The sequence below is a fragment of the Balaenoptera acutorostrata genome, chromosome 5 (genome assembly GCF_949987535.1).
Source record: "Balaenoptera acutorostrata chromosome 5, mBalAcu1.1, whole genome shotgun sequence".
NCBI classification, from domain to species: domain Eukaryota; kingdom Metazoa; phylum Chordata; class Mammalia; order Artiodactyla; family Balaenopteridae; genus Balaenoptera; species Balaenoptera acutorostrata.
Window position 1 is genome coordinate 674,227 of NC_080068.1, and position 21,928 is coordinate 696,154.

Here is a 21,928-nt window from a genome sequence, read left to right on the forward strand (position 1 = left end):
AGGGGATGGAAACGGGGTTTAAGCATGAATCCTGCGTCTGTTACATAACGAATTTCTTTCCCCAGAGCCATTCAAGGTCCGTTTGCGGCTGAGGAGTTGTAAGAACATCCAGATCTGAGACTGAGAGAATAAATATTTGTTCTTCTCATACAGTGTACAAGGTCATCCTCTTACACACTGTAACACCATGCAAATGTGCTCTTGGAACAGAACAGTTAAATCTTTGGGTTGTTCCCTTTGCCTCTTACCGAGCTATTTGCTGCTTGCTACTGTGGATATGAAAGCAGAAGTTGACAAGTCCAATATTGTTAGGCAGAACACTCACACTTCTAGCAAACAAACTGTCCCAAACACAAATCCACTCTAACGTTTACCAAAGTTCAGCTTCTGTTCCAGCTGAAACAAGAGCCTTGGTAAGAGACACAGAGGGGCTGATTGGCTGGGCAGGGTGGGCAGGGTCCATAAAAGGCAGCTGTGGAACATCTGGGGGGCAAAGACATCACCCGGCCAGAGGCAAAGCTCAGGGCTCCTCTGACAGCACGTCTTCACCATGAGTGGGTGCCCATTTTTAGGAAGCAGCTTTGGGTGAGTATTTACCTCTATCCTAAGTATGGGTAAGCTCTTAGGAATGTCAAGTATGAACACTAATTTCGGAATTTCAAAAGCAAGGGTGAACGCTGTCACCCTTCTTCCCTTGTTTAATAATCTGCTTTGAAAACTTAGTAAGAGAATTCTCGTCACCCCTATTATTACTTACTGTTCTTTCTCAAGCTCTTTTTTTCTTCTCACTTTTTCATCTGCAGATATGCTTTTAAAAACCTCTCTGTACAAGGCAGTGAAGAAGACAAATCACAAATGGGTGTGAATAGAGCCAGTAAAGGGGGACTTATCTACGGGAACTACCTGCAAGTAAGTGGCAGAGTCCTTACAAGGAGTAGCTTTCATTGCTAGGCGCTAGGTGACATTTTCATGTTTGGGTTTTTGTTTGTTTGTTTGTTTTCTCAGTCGCCAAATAGTTTTCTGGACCTAAAGATATCTCTTTTCATACACATGTATGCTTTTTCAAGTTTTGTTAGAACAATTCAGGAGACTCGTATGTGAAGATTCACCTGCCTGACAGAAGTACAATAAAAGCAGAGAATGCAGAATCCAGACCGAGGAGCACACGGGATAAGATAAAGCGCAGATAACTGGCAGTCATTGCACAACTTGTATACCTGAGACCTGGTTACCGAATCCCAGCCTAGATAATTGCAAATGTCGCCAGAAAATTTCCTCTTTTAAATTCTTTATCGTAAACTAGAAATGTTGAAGGCGTATGTTTAGATGAAAGAAAGATGTTACAAAGAGGTATTTGGAGATTATTTTTATCTCTCTTTTTATTTTTTTGGCCATGCCACGTGGCATGTGGGATCTTAGTTCCCCGACCAGGGATTGAACCCATGCCCCCGAGGTGGAAGCATGGACTGTTAACCGCTGGACTGCCAAGGAAGTCCCTGGAGATTATTTTTAAGACGTGAAGTGATTAGAGCCCTTGATGCCCTTGTTGGTGGGTTTCTAAGGATGAGCTGACAGGCAATGTTAAGATCTTCTTAGAATCGACTCTTTAGGAGAATAAAAGAGCAGCGGACACACAGTAGCCTAAGTGAGCTATGAAGCTTTTAGGGCACTTTCTCCAAGAGATGGAAGGGACATGATTTCTCAGTGAGGGTAACAGCATTTGTTATGATAGATTCCTACCAAATATACTTTCTTCTGAAAAGAATAAAACTCATAAATTCAACTCACTCTTTATGAAGAGACAGTAATTGTTTAAAAGAAAGTAGATTGGCTCCTGAGCATTTGGGATTTGGGGGACTTTTTTCAGTATTGTATTCTATTTATTAAAGTTGGTAAAAATCTAGTGTTGCAATTTCAAAATCAGTCTTTCGTTTTGTAATCTTTTTTCCAGCTTTATCAAGATATAGTTGACATATAACGTTGCATAAGTTTAAGGTGCACGCACGTTGATTTGATACACTTATATATGGCAAAGTGATTACCACCAGAGCATTAACTAACACCTGCGTCATGTCACATAACAGCCATTTCTTTTTTTTGCGGTGAGAACACTTAATATCTAGTATGTAATGCATTGTCATTAACTATAATCACTAAGCTATACGTTACATCCACATAACTTATTCATCTTGTAACTGGAAGTTTCTACAAAATCAGTTTTTCTATTTTTTTGCTTAAAGTTGGAAAAAGTTTTGAATGCGCAGGAACTTCAAAGTGAAATAAAAGGAAATAAAATCCATGATGAGCATCTTTTCATCATAACTCATCAAGGTAAGTTGCACACAAGGTTGGACGGTAACTCTTCATAGTAATTTTCCATCAGTGACGAGGAAAGATACCACACTTTGACCTGTAACTCGGTGGAGGACTAAGGGATCACCTTTGTCAGGATGCTTGAGAATACTTTGCTGTCAGATAAATTATCATAGGATCTCCTTCTGCAATTTATAGCAGTCTTCTTTCTGCTACCTCGGTGCTTGCTGGATCAGTTAGGACTCTGTCTTAAACCCAAAGGGGCTTTCTATCTCTTGGAATTCACAAAGAATTTGCAAGCTTAGATGTCACTATTTTTCAACTTGGAACGTTAGAAGACATTTTCAAGAAACAAATCCCTCACATTTACTGTAACTTTACATACCCTACAGAGAGCTGGTACTAAACAGGAATGTGAATTTTGTCTAAAATGTGTGTTCCTACTCTCCATACTTCTGACTTCTGGGTAGTGGTTTTTAACGTAGAGTCCTTGACTTTGGAAGTTTAGGAAGTCCCTGAACTCTTTGAAATTTTGTGCAAAATTTCACAAACATGTCTTTCAGAGGTCTGTGACCCCCAAACCTTTAGATTTCCTCTAAGATTGTTGGTGTCATAATACTGCCCTCTGGCTGACCAGGGCCCAGTGACTCATGCGGGTCAGTGCTGCGTTTCTAGATGTTTCTTTGTCCTATCAATTCTTTGTGCCTTTTCCTCAAATGATTGTTTTCTTCACGGACTGGCTAATATGGTCGTCTCCTTTGAGTTAAAAAAAATTAAAAATGGAAAATAATGGGGCTAATGTGTTACTTCTCCTGTTTTTTATGTTGACATTTTTATCAGTGGCTCGAAGGCAAAATCAGCAGGCGAGGAATCACCGCAGGGCAGCACACATTGGGAATCAGAAATTTGTTTCGAATCCCATCTCTACCATTAAAGAGGGCGTAACCTCGGTCAGGTTTCTTGACCAGTATTTCTCGCCATTTCCCCACCTATACAATGGAAAGAATGATTGTTTCTTCTCATGCATAGAGTTGTTGTGAGGATGACATGAGTAACGTGCACTAAGCACTGAGCTCAAGGTAGAGCACGCAGTCAGCACACAACCAATGGTAGCACCTATCCTCTGATGGGGAGACTTTCCTTCCATCAGAACACGTGGCAGTGGGTCATGGGACCAGCTACACAAAGTTAAACCTGAAAACGTGACTCACAAACTGATCCAAAAATATCTGGTTTGCTCTTTTTGTCCAAATATGGAAAATAGATTTCTGAAAGTCTCCTTAAATGTAATTTAAAGGTATAATTTGATCCCCTTCGTTAGTACAGAAGCACAGCCTGTGCCCAAACAGAAGGCACTAGCGATCACTAAGATGATTGGTTTCCATGCTCCTCTAATGACTACACTGGCTGCTTAATTCATCTATTTATATAATAATCACCCAGCATTTATCTCCTGCCAAACACTGTGCTAGGAACTGAGGGAAACAGATGATTGTGACAGAGTTTCAGCCTGTTCACAGCTTGTCCTCCCCATAGAGTTCAGTCCCTAGAAACAAATACGTTGTCATATGCATTAGGTTAATGAGTATTAGGGTCTCACTCTATAGAAGTTTAGTATCACTTCCACTTCTCCACACACCTGCAGCTTCCACATGGGGAGTTAGATTTAGATTACGTGCTATGTCCTCAAAGACATTAACAATATTTTGTTGAGAGAAGTCAATTGGAAAATAACGTAAAGCATATGGATAACACGCCTGGCATATTCAAGCACTCAATAAAAGGAGGCTGTTATAACTTTATCACTAGTATTTGTTTGTAGCATAAAATGGGGCTATATTGGCCTTTATTGATTTTTAAGTTACATTTTGATTTCTCTTTCAGTGTGTTAACCATGTCTTTCATATAATTATGGTCAAAAGGCTCCCATCACTTTGCAACTGACAATGATTTTCCCCTCGCAGCTTATGAGCTCTGGTTTAAGCAGATCCTCTGGGAATTGGATTCTGTTCGCGAGATCTTTCAGCATGGCCACGTGAGTTGCTATGTCACAATATTGTTTTCATACTTTCCTTGGAGAATGTAGAAAGTATTATTAATGGGAAAAGTTTAACACCAAATGGTGGAATTATAACTTAATGGGGGAAAAAAGTTTGTAGCGGAGAAGAGTTTAGTCACATCTTCCCAGCGTCCTTATCACCTTGCTTCAAGGTTCCTTTCAAATTTTAGCTCCAAGCCCCTTGCTTAGAACTCCATGTTTTCCCCATAAAAAAAAGTTATGATGAACGACGGTGGGTTGCCAGGACAGCTAATGCAGATTCTTTCATCAGGAGGTAGCAGAATTGTATTTCTAATGAACGTTTGCATGGGAAGACAGGAGCAATGTTGAGGAAAGGGAGACGGGGAGAAGGAGGAGGGGAAAGAGGGAGGAGATGATGAGGAGGACCGGGGGGTGGGTGAGGGCAGAGAGGGGCGCCCCGCGACGCTCCCGCAGCCTCCTTCCCAGCCTGCATCCTGCCCACACCTTCCTCCGCCCTTGGAGGACACAGGACCCGGCCTTGGGTCCCCCAGCTCGGAGCCCCTGCGCCAAGGGGGCTGGGAGGAGAGAACATCCATCCTCGGACAGTGCCCTGCTCGTACCCGTGAACGCAGACCCCGTCCATCTCAGCGGCAACTCCCGCCTCAGGACGGAGCCCAGGGACCCAGGGGTCTGCTTAACCTGCACGCACGAGACCCCATGTTCTCCTGGACTTTATTCCTTAAAGCAAAACTAACAGAGACATTTGCTAAGGAATCGGTGGGAGTTGTGGTCCAGAATTTACTTAAAACTTGCTTCCGTATAGTTTTCTATTTTTAAAGAAAAAAATGATTTTGAGGTTGTAGGCATTCCTTGTACACAATTCAGAGTTGCTATTAGTTCAACGTCGACCTAAGGCACATTTTAGTGCGAAGGTTCCTCTTTAGAGTAGAGATGGCCTTAACAGGAACACAGTGTTGTTTATACCCTATTTAGCGTCTTCCAGAATTGAGGACTGATTACTGCTTCATTTCCTAACCCCCAGGTCAGGGATGAGAGGAACATGCTAAAGGTGGTAACCCGAATGCACCGCGTGGTGGTGATTCTCAAGCTCTTGGTCCAGCAGTTTTCCGTCCTGGAGACCATGACAGCCTTGGACTTCAACGACTTCAGGTGTGCACGTGGCTTTGGCAACACGCAGGGCTTACCCTCCCATTGTGACGGGCTGGACAGAACGTGTGTGTTGTGTTGTGTGACGTTAGGAGCCTGTCCTGCTGACACTTTGTCACTGGGAGCACTTGGGAATCATCACCACATGCATTTAAGCAGCTATTGAAAATGTTTCATCCCTTCCTTTTACGTATGAACATAGCGCGATCCATGAATTTCAGTTCATCGTGTGTGCCCAATTTTTATCCCAAGAGGATTTTAGACAACTTACCAAAATGGCTAAAAAGGCTGATGTAATACACATAACTAAATTTAAATGATTAAAAACTAAAAATAAAAGAGAAACAGGAGTGATATATAAAGAAGCATGTCAGCAAAAGTGTCAGTATAAGTTATGGATTAAACTATAAATTTTATTTTTTTATATTTTTTAATTTTTATTTTATATTGGCGTATAGTTGATTAACAACTATACTCAGGTGTGTTAGTTTCAGATGTACAGCTAAATGATTCACTTATACATATACACGTATCTATTCTTTTTCAACTTCTTTTCCCATTTAGGTTATTACAGAATATTGAACAGTTGAACTATAAATTTTAGAGGTACATTTCCAGGAAGATATCTATCTATCTATCTATGAAATCTTTTCTCATAACCAAAATTTGAGAAGAAATCTTCCTAAGAGCGTCAGGTGCATTTACTGATGGAACAGACAGTGTCTTCTACATATTTGACGATCAAATGAAAAGTGGTAGAATTCCTTTGTAGTATATTTAACAACTGGAAGACTTAGTACCAGTTAGATGAAGGAAATTTGTAAGGATGTGAGAGCTATGTGGGGTGGGAGTACTCACACTTTGTGATGCCCTATTTTGTGCTAGGCAACATCCCATTCATTTTACTTGTAGGGTCTCACCACTGCTCATAATAATACTAGGTAGTGAGATTAATGAATTGAACTTTAAAGAGAAATGGAATAATATATATTTTTTTTGGTCGCATGGCTTGCAGGATTTCCCCCACCAGAGATTGACCCCGGGCCACAGCAGTAAAAGCGCTGAGCCCTAACCACTGGACTGCCAGGGAATTCCCTGGAATAATACTTATAAAGAAGCTTTTAGCACTATTGAATGAAAAATATTGCTCAGTGTTCACCTGTCTTTATCTTAGGAAAAGCTTAGTATACACACATGTGTGTACATGTCTGCATGTGTAAGTTTACATGTAAACACACACACATAGATAAACACACACATACATACACATATGACCTTCCACAAACTATACAAACGTCAACTGACAGTGACAATGACGGCCAGGAGCTCGTCGTCCTGATTTTGGTGAAGTCCAAATCCTGGTCCAACGCTAGGCAGTTGCGTGTCTGTGTTTGGTGATGTCTGGGAGAGTCACACTGACCACCTTTCCCAACAGAAGAGACCCTTGCGGCGATTGACCTTGACAACCATCTCCTCCCTCCTCTTCACCCTCCCCCACCTGTTCTCACAGAGAGTACTTATCCCCGGCATCAGGCTTCCAGAGTCTGCAGTTCCGACTGTTAGAAAACAAGATAGGGGTTCTTCAGAGCTTGAGGGTCCCTTACAACAGAAGACACTACCGTGATAACTTCAGGGGAGAAGACAACGAGCTACTGCTGAAGTCCGAGCAGGAAAGGACCCTCCTGCAGCTGGTGGAGGTGTGTGTGCAAAGGCCACTGGAAACGCCTTACTCAGAACAGCTGGTTACTTGAGCTTCTGCGACACCCGGATTTTAAAATTCATATCAAAGTTGGGTCGCATTCATTGTAAATAAGAATGAATTTATAGAAATACTTCAGCTGGTAAATTCCACTAATTAAAATATTAAAAGCTCTCTTGAGAACTTCAGAGATATTTATATAATCAATGATATGTTAATATTTAATAACCTCCTTGTCTTATTATAACAATCCTTTTAAATATTCCTGCTAAGCAACATTTGATTAGCTGATTTTTAAATTGGGTATGGTTATTTATTGAATGAGCTTTATTTCTTTAAAATATTCCATAATTGAAAAGTTCCACAAGTTGTGTTTCTTAATCAAACTAAGTCACTAAGATTCTATCCTTCCGAATTTTTCCCCTTCATATCTTAATTCTGTGTGGGTCTGTAAATGGTCTTGAGGAATTATTAATTTGTTTTTGCATAAGTAAATTATTAAATAAGGATTGTATAGTCTTGATTTCCTTGACAAAGTCTTTCCCTTTGCAAATTAAATTTTTATTTTAGTGAATTATACTCTGCTCACTAATCCCCTGGGCATTGTAAGTGTAGATTTAGGTTAATAAATTATAGATAATGCTATTTAATGGCTTATAAAGATAGAGAGAGAAAGAATCAGAAAGCTAATTTCAAAACCAAAAATAGGCTAAGTGAGAACCCACAGAGATGCATGGATTCGGTTTTATTTCTAGATTAAAAATCCTGTGGCATCTTAAAATAACTGAGCAGTCAGTTGATTTCAAAGTTGCTAAGTATACGATGTCCCTGCACTTAGAAGAAATCATATCTTATACATGTCATGATTCCTTCAGCTCCTAAGACATAAACTATTTTGAGAATAAACCAGAAGCCCTCATTAAAAGAATGCATATATATGTTCATAGATTTATAGAAAAAAAATTGGGATTTCTGTAATAATATATTTCTTAATAAAGAGTAAATATCTTTAATGTGATTTCCTTTAAGATTAAGAGAATAAAATATTGCTATTTTATAAATGAAGAAATTGAAGGGAAAGAGAAATATTTACACACACAAAAAACTTAGGATGTATGTTTCTCAAAACCATGAAAATTTTCTGTTTCAAGTGCATAAATGTTTGTTTCAAAGCATTTTACATATTTTAAATTTTACAATGTATTTACTTGAAAAATATTTATTTCAGGCATGGCTGGAAAGAACCCCAGGTTTAGAGCCACATGGATTTAACTTCTGGAGAAAGTTTGAAAACAACATTGTCAAAGGCCTGGAAGAAGAATTCACAAGAATTCAGGTATTTGTGAAGCCATAAGTAAACATAAGTTTGCTACAGGAGGAAGTACTCGGAATTTCATTTTAACCATTTTCTCTTAATCTTTCATTTTCCTTATGTTCTTTTACAAATGCATCTGCTTGGAATAAATTACATGATTGATTTAATTTTACTGATGTGCAATAAAAATTAAATGAAGAAGTTGATTGTAGGCAAGACTTTGCATAGATGAGACTAATAGACCTTTCTCATTTTTATTGAAAATATCATGTTATGACCAGTTGTAGACAGAAGTGGGCTCACAGAGGACCAGTGATCCAATACATTAAGCCATATAACTTTTCTTCACTCTGATGCGTCTGTGTCAAGTTTCTCTCAGTTAAAAAAAAATATTATAGATTCCTCAATTTCCCTCAGGTTATGGGCCCCATATCCTTTCTTCATGACCAAATTTCTTGAAAGAGTTGTTTCAATTCTACACCTTGAGAGGCTGTGTCACGAGGTGTTTAAAGCAGGGACCTGATGTCACAGTCATGGGTCAAGCCCCCCGTCCCTGCTTGGTGCCCGTGTGCCGTTGAACCCCTCCTGCTACCTGACCTCTCTTTGCTTCACTCCCTTCATTGGCAAAATGGAAAATACGAGTATCTACCTCATAAGATTACTGTGAACATTACATGAGATTCGTATTTGCAGAGTATTTAGAACAGCAGTCAGCATGGTTATTTCTTTTTCTCCATCTAATTCTCGCCCCAGTTCAGTCTGCCTTCCTTCCCGTCATTCACAAATGGCCACCAGTACCTAAATCCAATGGCCATTTTTATCTCCATTTTACTTCACTTCCTACTGGCTTTACTACTGATGACCAGTTACACTTTCTTGAACATTTTCCCCCGTGGTTTTGGTATCAACATTCTGTCTTCAGCTAGTTTTCTGACCCTTGTTTCTCTATCTCCTTTTCACAAGGCATGGGCTCAGATCACTTGCATTCCCTCTCTGTCCTCTTCCACCAGTGAACTAGTTTATACCCACTACTTCAGCATCTGCTAAGACACCAGTAATTCTCAACTGTTTATCTCTAGCTTAGTTAGCTACTTGAATTTCTTTTTTTCTTTCTTTTTTTAAAAATATTTATTTGGCTGCTTCAGGTCTTAGTTGGGGCAGGATCTTTTGTTGCAGGGCGTGGGCTCTTCCTTGAGGTGCACGGGCTTCTCTCTAGTTGTGGCTCGCGGGCTCCAAAGCGCATGGGCTCAGTAATTGTGGTGCACAGGCTTAGTGCCGCGCAGCATGTGGGATCTTAGTTCCCTGACCAGGGATCAAACCCACATCCCCTGCATTGGAAGGCGGATTCTATTTTGTTTTATTTTTTATTTTTTTTACTTTTTATTTTTTTAGCATATTTATTGGAGTATAATTGCTTTACATTGTTGTGTTAGTTTCTGCTGTATAACAAAGTGAATCAGCTATAAGTATACATATGTCCCCATATCCCCTCCCTCTTGTGTCTCCCTCCCACCCTCCCTATCCCACCCCGCTAGGTGGTCACAAAGCACCGATCTGGTCTCCCTGTGCTATGCAGCTGCTTCCCACTAGCTATCTATTTTACATTTGGTAGTGTATATATGTCCATGCCACTCTCTCATTTCGTCCCAGCTTACCCTTCCCCTTCCCCATGTCCTTAAGTCCATTCTCTATGTCTACCTCTTTATCCCTGTCCTGCCCCCAGGTTCCTCAGAACCATTATGTTCGTAGATTCCATACATATGTGTTAGCATATGGTATTTGTTTTCCTCTTTCTGGCTTACTTCACTCTGTATGACAGACTCTAGGTCCATCCACCTCACTACAAATAACTCAGTTTCGTTTCTTTTTATGGCTGAGTAATATTCCATTGTATATATGTGCCACATCTTCTTTATCCATTCAACTATTGATGGACACTTAGGTTGCTTCCATATCCTGGCTATTGTAAATAGAGCTGCAATGAACATTGTAGTACATGACTCTTTTTGACTCATGGTTTTCTCACGGTATATGCCCAGTAGAGGGATTGCTGGGACATATGGTAATTCTATTTTTAGTTTTTTAATGAACCTCCATACTGTTCTCCATAGTGGCTGTATCAATTTACATTCCCACCAACAGTGCAAGAGGGTTCCCTTTTCTCCACACCCTCTCCAGCATTTATTGTTTGTAGATTTTTTGATGATGGCCATTCTGACCGGTGTGAGATGATATCTCATTGCAGTTTTGATTTGCATTTCTCTAATGATTAGTGATGTTGAGCATCCTTTCATGTGTTTGTTGGCAATCTGTATATCTTCTTTGGAGAAATGTCTATTTAGGTCTTCTGCCCATTTTTGGATTGGGTTTTTTTTTTTTTTTTTTGATATTGAGCTGCATGAGCTACTTGTATATTTTGGAGATTAATCCTTTGCCAGTTGCTTCATTTGCAAATATATTTTCCCATTCTGAGGGTTGTCTTTTCGTCTTGTTTATGGTTTCCTTTGCTGTGCAAAAGCTTTTAAGTTTCATTAGGTCTCCTTTGTTTATTTTTGTTTTTATTTCCATTTCTCTAGGAGGTGGGTCAAAAAGGATCTTGCTGTGATTTATGTCATAGAGTGTTCTGCCTATGTTTTCCTCTAAGAGTTTTATAGTGTCTGACCTTACATTTAGGTCTTTAATCCATTTTGAGTTTATTTTTGTGTATGGTGTTAGGGAGTGTTCTACTTTCATTCTTTTACATGTAGCTGTCCAGTTTTCCCAGCACCACTTATTGAAGAGGTGTCTTTTCTCCATTGTATACTCTTGCCTCCTTTATCAAAGATAAAGTGACCATATGTGCGTGGGTTTATCTCTGGGCTTTCTATCCCAATCCATTGATCTATATTTTTGTTTTTGTGCCAGTACCATACTGTCTTGATGACTGTAGCTTTGTGATATAGTCTGAAGTCCAGGAACCTGATTCCTCCAGCTCCATTTTTCTTTCTCAAGATTGCTTTGGCTCTTTGGGGTCTTGTGTGTTTCCATCGCAATTGTGAAATTTTTTGTTCTAGTTCTGTGAAAAAAGCCATTGGTAGTTTGATAGGGATTGCATTGAATCTGTAGATTGCTTTTGGTAGTTTAGTCATTTTCACAATGTTGATTCTTCCATTCCAAGAACATGGTATATCTCTCCATCTGTTTGTATCATCTTTAATTTCTTTCATCAGTGTCTTATAGTTTTCTGCATACAGTTCTTTTGTCTCCTTAGGTAGGTTTATTCCTAGGTATTTTATTCTTTTGTTGCAATGGTAAATGGGAGTGTTTCCTTAATTTCTCTTTCAGATTTTTCATCATTAGTGTATAGGAATACCAGAGATTTCTGTGCATTAATTTTATATCCTGCTACTTTACCAAATACATTGATTAGCTCTAGTAGTTTCCTGGTAGCATCTTTAGGATTCTTTATGTATAGTATCATGTCACTGCAAACAGTGACAGTTTTACTTCTTCTTTTCCAGTTTGGATTCCTTTTATTTCTTTTTCTTCTCTGATTGCTGTGGCTAAAACTTCCAAAACTATGTTGAATAATAGTGGTGAGAGTGGGCAACCTTGTCTTGGTCCTGATCTTAGTGGAAATGGTTTCAGTTTTTCACCATTGAGAACAGTGTTGGCTGTGGGTTTGTCATATATGGCCTTTATTATGTTGAGGTAAGTTCCCTCTATGCCTACTTTCTGGAGGGTTTTTATCATAAATTGGTGCTGAATTTTTTTTAAAGCTTTTTCTGCATCTATTGAGATGATCATATGGTTTTTCTCCTTCAATTTGTTAATATGTATCACATGGATTGATTTGCATATATTGAAGAACCTTTGCATTCCTGGGATAAACTCTACTCGATCATGGTGTATGATCCTTTTATGTGCTGTTGGATTCTGTTTGCTAGTATTTTGTTGAGGATTTTTGTATCTATGTTCATCAGTGATTTTGGCCTGTAGTTTTCTTTTGGGGGGACATCTTTTTCTTGTTTTGGTGTCAGGGTGATGGTGGCCTTGTAGAATGAGTGTGGGAGTGTTCCGCCCTTTGCTATATTTTGGAAGGGTTTGAGAAGGATAGGTGTTAGCTCTTCTCTAAATGTTTGATAGAATTCGCCTGTGAAGCCATCTGGTCCTGGGCTTTTGTTTGTTGGAAGATTTATAATCACAGTTTCAATGTCAGTGCTTGTGATTGGTCTGTTTATATTTCCTATTTCTTCCTGGTTCAGTTTTGGAAGGTTGTGCTTTTCTAAGAATTTGTCCATTTCTTCCAGAAATTGTCCATTTTATTGGCATATAGTTGCTTGTAGTATTTTCTGATGATGCTTTGTATTTCTTCAGCGTCAGTTTTTACTTCTCCTTTTTCATTTCTAATTCTATTGACTTGAGTCTTCTCCCTTTTTCTCTTGATGAGTCTGGCTAATGGCTTATCAATTTTGTTTATCTTCTCAAAGAACCAACTTTTAGTTTTATTGATCTTAGCTATTGTTTCCTTCATTTCTTTTTCATTTATTTCTGATCTGATGTTTATGATTTCTTTCCTTCTGCTAACTTTGTGTTTTTTTTGTTTTTCTTTCTCTAATTGCTTTAGGATAAGGTTAGGTTGTTTATTTGAGATGTTTCTTGTTTCTTGAGGTAGGATTGTATTGCTGTAAACTTCCCTCTTAGAACTGCTTTTGCTTCATCCCATAGGTTTTGGGTCATCGTATTTTCATTGTCATTTGTTTCTAGGTATTGTTTGATTTCCTCTTTGATTTCTTCAGTGATCTCTTGGTTATTTAGTAGTGTATTGTTTAGCCTCCATGTGTTTGCATTTTTTACAGATCTTTTCCTGTAATTGATATCTAGTCTCATAGCGTTGTGGTTGGAAAAGATACTTGATACGATTTCAATTTTCTTAAATTTACCAAGGCTTGATTTGTGACCCCAGATATGATCTATTCTGGAGAATGTTCCATGAGCACTTGAGAAGAAAGTGTATTCTGTTGATTTTGGATGGAATGTCCTATAAATATCAATTAAGTCCAGGTTGTTTAATGTGTCATTTAAAACTTTTGTTTCCTTACTTATTTTCATTTTGGATGATCTGTCCATTGGTGAAAGTGCGGTGTTTAAGTCCCCTACTATGATTGTGTCACTGTCGATCTCTCCTTTTACGGCTGTTAGCATTTGCCTTATGTATTGAGGTGCTCCTATATTGGGTGCATAAATATTTACAATTGTTCTATCTTCTTCTTGGATTGATCCCTTGATCATTTTGTAATGTCCTTCTTTGTCTCTTGTAATAGTCTTTATTTTAAAGTCTATTTTGTCTGATATGAGAATTGCTACTCCAGCTTTCTTTTGATTTCCATTTGCATGGAATATTTTTTTTCCATACCTTCACTTCCAGTCTGTATGTGTCCCTAGGTCTGAAGTGGGTTTCTTGTAGACAGCATATATATGGGTCTTGTTTTTGTATCCATTCAGCCAGTCTATGTCTTTTGGTTGGAGCATTTAATCATTTACATTTAAGGTAATTATCAATATGTATGTTCCTATTACCATTTTCGTAATTATTTTGGGTTTGTTTTTGTAGGTTTTTTTCCTTCTCTTGTGTTTCCTGCCTAGAGAAATTCCTTTAGCATTTGTTGTAAAGCTGGTTTTGTGGTGCTGAATTCTCTTAGCTTTTGTTTGTTTGTAAAGGTTTTAATTTCTCCATCAAATCTGAATGAGGGATCCTTGCTAGGTAGAGTAATCTTGGTTGTAGGTTTTTCCCTTTCATCACTTTAAAGATGTCCTGCCACACCCTTCTGGCTTGCAGAGTTTCTGTTGAAAGATCAGCTGTTAACCTTATGGGGATTCCCTTGTATGTTATTTGTTGCTTTTCCCTTGCTGCTTTTAATATTTTTTCTTTGTATTTAATTTTTGATAGTTTGATTAATATGTGTCTTGGCGTGTTTCTCCTTCGATTTATCCTGCATGGGACTCTCTGTGCTTCCTGGACTTGATTGACTATTTCCTTTCCCATATTAGGGAAGTTTTTGCTATAATCTCTTCAGATATTTTCTCAGTCCCTTTCTTTTTCTCTTCTTCTCCTGGGACCCCTATAATTTGAATGTTGGTGCATTTAATGTTGTCCCAGAGGTCTCTGAGACTGTCCTCAGTTCTTTTCATTCTTTTTTCTTTATTCTGCTCTGCGGTAGTTATTTCCACCATTTTATCTTCCAGATCACTTACCCATTCTTCTGCCTCAGTTATTCTGCTATTGATCCCTTCTAGAGAATTTTTCATTTCATTTGTTGTATTGTTCATCGTTATTTGTTTGCTCTTTAGTTCTCCTAGGTCCTTGTTAAATGTTTCTTGTATTTTCTCCATTCTATTTCCAAGATTTTGGATCATCTTTACTATCATTACTCTGAATTCTTTTTCAGGTAGACTGCTTATTTCCTCTTCATTGTTTGGTCTGGTGGGTTTTTACCTTGCTCCTTCATCTGCTGTGTGTTTCTCTGTCTTCTCATTTTGCTTAACTTACTGTGTTTGGGGTCTCCTCTTCGCAGGCTGCAGGTTCGTAGTTCCCGTTGTTTTTGGTGTCTGCCCCCAGTGGCTAAGGTTGGTTCAGTGGGTTGTGTAGGTTTCCCAGTGGAGGGGACTGGTGCCTGTGTTCTGGTGGATGAGGCTGGATCTTTTCTTTTTGGTGGGCAGGGCTGCGTCCAGTGGTGTGTTTTGAGGTGTCTGTGAACTTATTATGATTTTAGGCAAGGCTGGGCATGTTATAATTTAACCTTGTAGAAACATTGTTTTTCCATCTTTGTTTCTCCATACCTCCTTTTTTATTCTCTGTGGCTTCCTTAGGCTTCCAAAAATTAATCAAGCATCCACTGCACAGAGGTCTGATTTTCTCCTGTTGTAATTCACTTTCTTGCAGATTGGCTCTGTTAGGTCACTCTTCTGATGCTCAGCAAGGCTGCTGACCAGTCCAGTCAGCAGCTCATTTCCCCTGTTGTGTTAGTTTTTGGAATGGCCAGTCTCGGGGAAGGGATCTGTTAATTTCTTCTTTCTTGTAGCCATCCACAGGTGGAACAGGGTGGAAGGCGGATTCTTAACCACTGGATCACCAGGGAAGTCCTGCTCCTTGAATTTCAGATTCGATCCTTCTACCCCAGATAACTCTTTCCCTATCTTCAGGTCTTGGTTCAAGGACAACTTCTGTGGGATGGTCTTACCCAACCTCTCTGCTACTATAAGTTATTATGGACAACACTGTCCCTTTACACCACTGCCTATGGTTGTAATTTAACTTAAGTTTTCAGTGTTTCAGTCCCACCAGATAGGGATCAAGGGACTGAATTTTGCTCATGATTTTTATCTCTATCACATTAGCCTGACATTTACTGAATAAATCAATAATCAACTGGCTATAGTGTGCACACACATTCTTTCCACACGGTGTGGTTGTTCTGATAAATGGAAGACAATTGGGGAAAAGGATTTTTGCTCCAGCCCAAGTAATTGAGTTGTAAGTAGCACATGTGTTGTAAGCAGGAAAATAAGAATTTCCTTAAAGAAATCAATAGATATCAAATGAAAAAAAAATATAACAGTGGAAAATATCTAAGGAATTGTATTTCCAGAATACTGCACTGAAGATAGAATTTCAGTAGAATTAGTAGTATCTCTGATTAGGAATTCTTAATTTCTCCTAAGTGGAATTACCTTACTGCCTGTATTAAATAATTGCTGTCTAAAATTAGACCATTATTGACCACTTGTAGTTACCTCCAACTTTGTCCATCTGAGTCCATTTCTCTTGATAATTATGAAGAGATTATTTGGGTTTAACAAATCATTTAAACTTAAACAAAAGTATAGAACCAGTGGTATGAGGAAGGTCCTGTCTCATAAGCAGGAATTTCCAAGCTGCAGTATTAGATGATATAGTACATATCCTAAGTACACCCTTTCTGCACCCAGCTAGTTAGTTCTCACAAGCAATGTTTTCTAAAATAAGGATCTCTTCTCTCTTGGGAATGTTAATGCAGTATTTTCCCCAAAGGCCAAGGAAGAGTCAGAGGAAAAGGAGGAACAAAAGGCTGAATTTCAGAAGCAGAAAGAGGTGTTACTATCCTTATTTGATGAGAAACGCCACGAGCATCTCCTTAGTAAAGGTAGGCATTTCTATTCCGAGGATCCTTCCCCTGAAATGTAAGACCGTGAGATCAAAAATCAAACCTTACTTGGGGGGAAGAAACGCACACTGATATTTCCACTCATAGGAACAAGGGATTTTTCATTTGTCGTGGAAGTTAAGTATTTTCTATACCAGGTTTCTCTTTTTTCTTAAGTGACTTAAAATATATTTAATAAACCTTATTTTATAATTCTATAATTTATTTGAAGTATTTCCAATAAGGTATTCATAAATGATACAGGAACTGAGTATTTAGGAAAAGAAAAAAGGTCAAGTCCTTTTGTATGTGGCTGTTTATTGCTTGATTTCTAACCCTGCCTATTTAAAGGTTTTGAGAATTTAAAGTATGTGTACATATATATGTATATATATTTAAATTTGTCTTTTAAAATCTAATATTAAAATAATGTTTTAAATGATAGTTTTCCAAATTCAAGCTAAGGGATAAAATATTTAAATGAACATTCACATTCTTTTCTAAAAACATGTGACACAATTATTTAAGGTGATGATTGCCAAATGAACATGAGTACCTTAAATTACCTATTAAATTAAAACTTGCTATGTGTCTTGCAGGAGAGAGACGGCTATCATACAAAGCACTTCAGGGGGCCTTGATGATATACTTTTACAGGTAAAAGCAAATCAAAAGAGGAGAATTAAGGCATACAGCATGATTGTTTTATTTATTTATTTTTGGGATTTTTTTGGCTGTGCCGCACGGCTCGTGGGATCTTAGTTCCCCTACCAGGGGTGGAAGCCGTACCCCTGGTAGTGAAAGCACTGAGTCCTAACCGCTGGACCGCCAGGGAATTCCCAAAAGAGGTGAATTAGAAGTAAAAATGGAGGAGTAGATATAGATAATAAATCCAGTATAAAGCTTATACATTGCAATCATAGTTTTAAAAAATCATTTAGATTTGGGGGAGGGGAAGCTTAGAAAATAATCGTGAAGTTTCATGAGGTTTTTCTTTATTTCAAATAGTAAGAGTCCAATTTTATTCCTGTGGTGGGTAAAAAAAAAATAAAAATACACACAAATTAATCAATATCCTTTTCATTAAATTCTGCAAAGTGTTATGTGACATTAAGTGTCCTGAGGACCCAAAGGTTAATCTGTCTCAGAAACTCAGCCATGAAATGGGTTCTGTCACTTAATGATGTTGTTATTCCTGTTTTGTAAAATGAAAAAGAATGAAGTGAAAACACCTTATAAACTGCTGTTCTGCTTCTTCAGCAATTTCAAGTCCAACTGTCTTCACCATCTGGTGTCTGGGACGTCCACGTCCTGTCCTCCTAGCCACGTGGCTGAACGGCCCGTCTTTGTGTTTCATAGATTAAATGTGTCAGAGCAATAGGTGGCACACTAGTAAAAAAGAAAAAAAAAATCTGTGTTTACTGCCTGTCTTACTTACTTGGATTTATTTTTTAATCCTGTCCCATCTATTTTTCAGAATAGCAGCATAAAAAACCCTTCTGTTTTCCTCAACTGTTAGTAAGCATATGCTGTTCAGGCTTACGTATCCTCGGCAGAAAGTGCACTGAGAGAGTTGGGGGCTTAGATGAAAAAGGAAACACATATATCAGAGGGAACTGTTACAAGCACTTTGTTTTCACGTTTTAACATCTTTGCCTGGAAGAAGTTTCTGACTGTTATCGGCTAGAAAACCCGAGATGGTGTCCGTGTCTGCCTTTTATGAGAAGGGGTGTGAGGTGCAGCTCCGGCTGGTCACTTCCCGTCTATCGAGGAATGTTCTAGACTCTTACACACGTGCTGCAACAAGAGTGGTGTTAACCCCTTTTAGGAGATGAGGAAACTAAGCCTGGGAGAGAGATCAGCGCTGTCACAGCTCCTAAGAGGCAAAGGGGATGCTTGTTTCAGGCCCAACAGATGGTAGAATGTGTGCTCTTCCTGACACACTGGACTCGCCTGGACACCTTTTATTATTATTATTATTATTATTATTACTATTATTACTGTTGTTATTATTATTTTTCTTCGCCAGGGAAGAGCCCAGGTTCCAGGTCCCTTTCCAGCTGCTGACCTCCCTCATGGACGTGGACTCGCTCATGACCAAGTGGAGATGTGAGTCCCCCCGGCCCCCCCAGAGCCGCTCCCGCCCCAGCACCCTCCCCTCCTCCACGGCTGTGTACCGGGGGTTGGGCTCCGCTCTCAGGGCCGACCCGCCCGGGGCGCACGGCGGGCACGGTGCCCAGCGCTCACGGTTCCTGGGTGGGCCCAGGAAGACGCTGTGTTTGATAATCAGAAGAAACAAGTAAGCTTTGGGTCGAAGCAAATGTCGCCTGTAATAGCAATGTGCTCATCCTGGCGTCAGTACAGCTTGAAAGTATAAATTCAATAGCTGGGGTTCATGGAGGAAGGGCCCCACGAGGACACGAGTAGCGAGGGCTCTCGTAAGTCGCAGGGCCTCCGTCCACGGCGTCCGAGGGCTGAACGCAAGGACGCACGGACGCCAGCGCAGCCTGGACCGGGCGGGGCGCCGGGCAACCGCCCCGCACCCTCATCCGCTCGCACCCGAACCTCCCGCGGGCTGAGGGGTGAGGGGAGGCGGGGATCGTTACCGACCCCCTGCCCTGGGCGCACGGGGAGCTAACGCGTGTGTCTGTCTAGACAACCACGTGTGCGTGGTGCACCGGCTGCTGGGCAGCAAGGCGGGCACCGGCGGGTCCTCGGGGTACCAGTACCTGCGCTCCACGGTGAGGTAAGCCGGGCGTCCCTCCTCATCTCGGGCACCCACCGGCGCCTTTTTCTCCACGGAGAGGCGCCTTATCTAGGAAAAGTCACTTACGCTCGCTCCTGTCTGGACTGCCCGCAGCCCACGTATCCTTAGATTAAGGGACTCCTGTGGGAGCCTTCGGAGGTCACTGCAAACATCCTTAGTTCTGGAAATTCAACATTGCATCCTGGGATGCGAGGGCGCGGGGTACCAATGTCTGCATGACCTGGGAGGGCAGGAACCAGGTAACCCAAGAAGCGTTTTCAACTTATTCCGGCTCAGGTCTGGGCTAGACTAAAATGGGTATCATTGATTCCGCCAAAGTCCTCCTGGCCAGATGAATGACACAGCTGAAAATAGGTCCTTGTTTGCTGATATGACTCTAGTTTATAGGATAAAAACTACTCCCGTGTGCTCCAGAGTGCCTTTTTCATATTGTTTACAAGGAAAGAAAGCAACATTTACTGAGCACTTGAACCATGCTAGAGAGATTTCTAGGGCATTCATGGTCTTACTTTATTTAGTATTCACAGTATTATAGACAGATGGATATATAGATAGACACATCTGAAAACTGGGAAACTTACAGAGCCCCGTGGGAAAGGAGAATCAAGAATAAATTAGATGTTCACATTTAGTCTCCAAAATTCTTTTTTTTAAATTTTATTGAAGTATAGTTTATTTACAATGTTGTGTTAATTTCTGCTGTACAGCAAAGTGACTCCAAAATTCTTTATAATTCACTATTTTCATCCCTACTCTTACTACCTGATTGACTAAGTTATAAAACACACAGTTTCTATTTTCATCATTTGTAGAGATTTTCACTTTCCCTGGGAATAAACGCTAGACTGAATGATTCACAGAAGTTATTGCTTTGAATTTTCACAGTCATTACACGTTTTCTCTTTTGCTGAGAATAAATTTTGTAAGCAGCATGAAACTGTAAACGATTGTGCAACACGAGCACAGCCATCGGGGTGGTGGGAACAGTGAACACAAACAACATTCCTGGTGTGTCATTTTCTCATTAAATCTTCACAAAGGCCTGGTTAGAGGAAGGGAGTGTAGTTTTTATTTTACGGAGTTAGAAACCAAAACACGGAGCCTTAGACAACTTGCCCAAGGTCACATGAGTTGCAAATGACAGAGCAAAATTTGAACCCAAATTTGACTTCAAAGACAACTGTTCTTCTGCTATAAAACGGCAAGTTAAAATAGTTGACTAACAAACACATGGCAATTTTAAATGTGAAAATCACTCTTATAGACATTTATTATAAATTTAAGATGGCATTTCAATTTATTCATGCACTCACGTCACTTACCTGGCAGCAACTTAACGGGTGGGAAATATTTTCCGATGAACAACTAGGAATTCTGTGTACTTTCAATTTATAATTTTGCATCCTGTCCTTTAAAAGTCAGAAACAAGAACACACCCTGATCTTTATGAAGGTAGCATGGCAATAATAAAGCTCTAGGTTTTAATCTGGACCAGCCTGGTCCGGACCACTGAAACACGTAATATGGTTTTATGGGCATGAACCTTGGATATGGAATAAAAATGAAGCAATCTTAATACTAATACTCTTTGATACACACAACATGGAACATATAATACTGAATACTAATTATTTATGGCAAAATATCATTATTTGAGAAATTTAAAAATCTTTCATGTCAATAAGTCTAAAACATCTGTATATATGTGTTTCTCCAGTGACAGGTACAAGGTGTTTGTAGATTTATTTAATCTCTCAACATATCTGGTTCCCCGACACTGGATACCGAAGATGAACCCAATTATCCATAAGTTCCTTTACACAGCTGAATATTGTGACAGCTCTTACTTCAGCAGTGATGAATCAGATTAAAATCATCTGCAAAAATTTATGAAGAACATTGATTTCTCAGTCTGTGGTCTTTTTTTATTGTCTATGAATTTTCATGACTATGCAGAGTCCTAATGTAATATATGTTTATACATATATATAGCATATATAGCACTGTAGCTCTGATTCAATCCTAAAAATAATTTTATTACCTCATGTTTGTGATGATATCAGACTCAACAGTAAGATAAGAAATTCAGTTGCATTGTAGCATTGTACCTAGGGTGTTTTCCTATTAGAGACAATGTCCCTGTGTTTACCTTAATGTAACCATTTAATGTAATGATTTTCTCAGTTTCATACCTTATAAGCTTGTAAACTTCAGCTATTTCAAATATTTTATGCAATAAAATGTGTCATTCTGTACAAAGATGTGTTCAATCAAAACGTTTTGTAAATAGTAAATAAAATTTAGTCTTTTGACATACACTGTTTTGGAAACATTGTATTTGTTAGGACTCTTGGTGACCAAAGACAGAAATCTATCGGAAACTTACCTGCAGGGGGTTTATCGGGAAGTTTCTCCAGTAGCTCCCAGAAGTGAGAGAGGCTTGGGGAGCTTGGAGGCACAGGGGTGGGTCCAGCTCCTGGAGAAC

At 39.4% G+C, this 21,928-nt stretch overlaps 1 protein-coding gene across 2 annotated transcripts; it reads left to right on the forward strand.

Moving 5' to 3' along the window:
* The first annotated feature begins 482 nt into the window (after positions 1 to 482).
* TDO2 (tryptophan 2,3-dioxygenase) lies at positions 483 to 21,759 on the forward strand. 2 transcript variants are annotated; one of them, XM_028166995.2, is made up of 13 exons: positions 483 to 585; positions 804 to 909; positions 2,241 to 2,331; positions 4,278 to 4,348; positions 5,376 to 5,503; positions 7,011 to 7,197; positions 8,428 to 8,535; positions 16,565 to 16,676; positions 17,276 to 17,333; positions 18,706 to 18,785; positions 19,332 to 19,422; positions 19,537 to 19,682; positions 21,161 to 21,281. In XM_028166995.2, the coding sequence occupies exons 1-13, from the start codon at positions 551 to 553 to the stop codon at positions 21,181 to 21,183; spliced, it is 1,236 nt and encodes a 411-aa protein (XP_028022796.2). In that variant the 5' UTR covers positions 483 to 550; the 3' UTR covers positions 21,184 to 21,281. The 2 variants fall into 2 exon arrangements, with proteins under 2 accessions (XP_028022796.2, XP_007184228.1); XM_007184166.2 differs by lacking the exon at positions 19,537 to 19,682 and having other exon boundaries at positions 21,161 to 21,759.
* Positions 21,760 to 21,928: the final 169 nt, after the last annotated feature.

Coding starts and splice junctions, on each gene's coding strand:
- TDO2 (XM_028166995.2), top strand. CDS start 551: ATGAGTGGGTGCCCATTTTTAGGAAGCAGCTTTGG. Junction 910..2,240: donor TCTACGGGAACTACCTGCAA/GTAAGTGGCAGA, acceptor TTTTGCTTAAAG/TTGGAAAAAGTTTTGAATGC. Junction 19,683..21,160: donor CCTGGGAGGGCAGGAACCAG/GTAACCCAAGAA, acceptor GTGTTTCTCCAG/TGACAGGTACAAGGTGTTTG.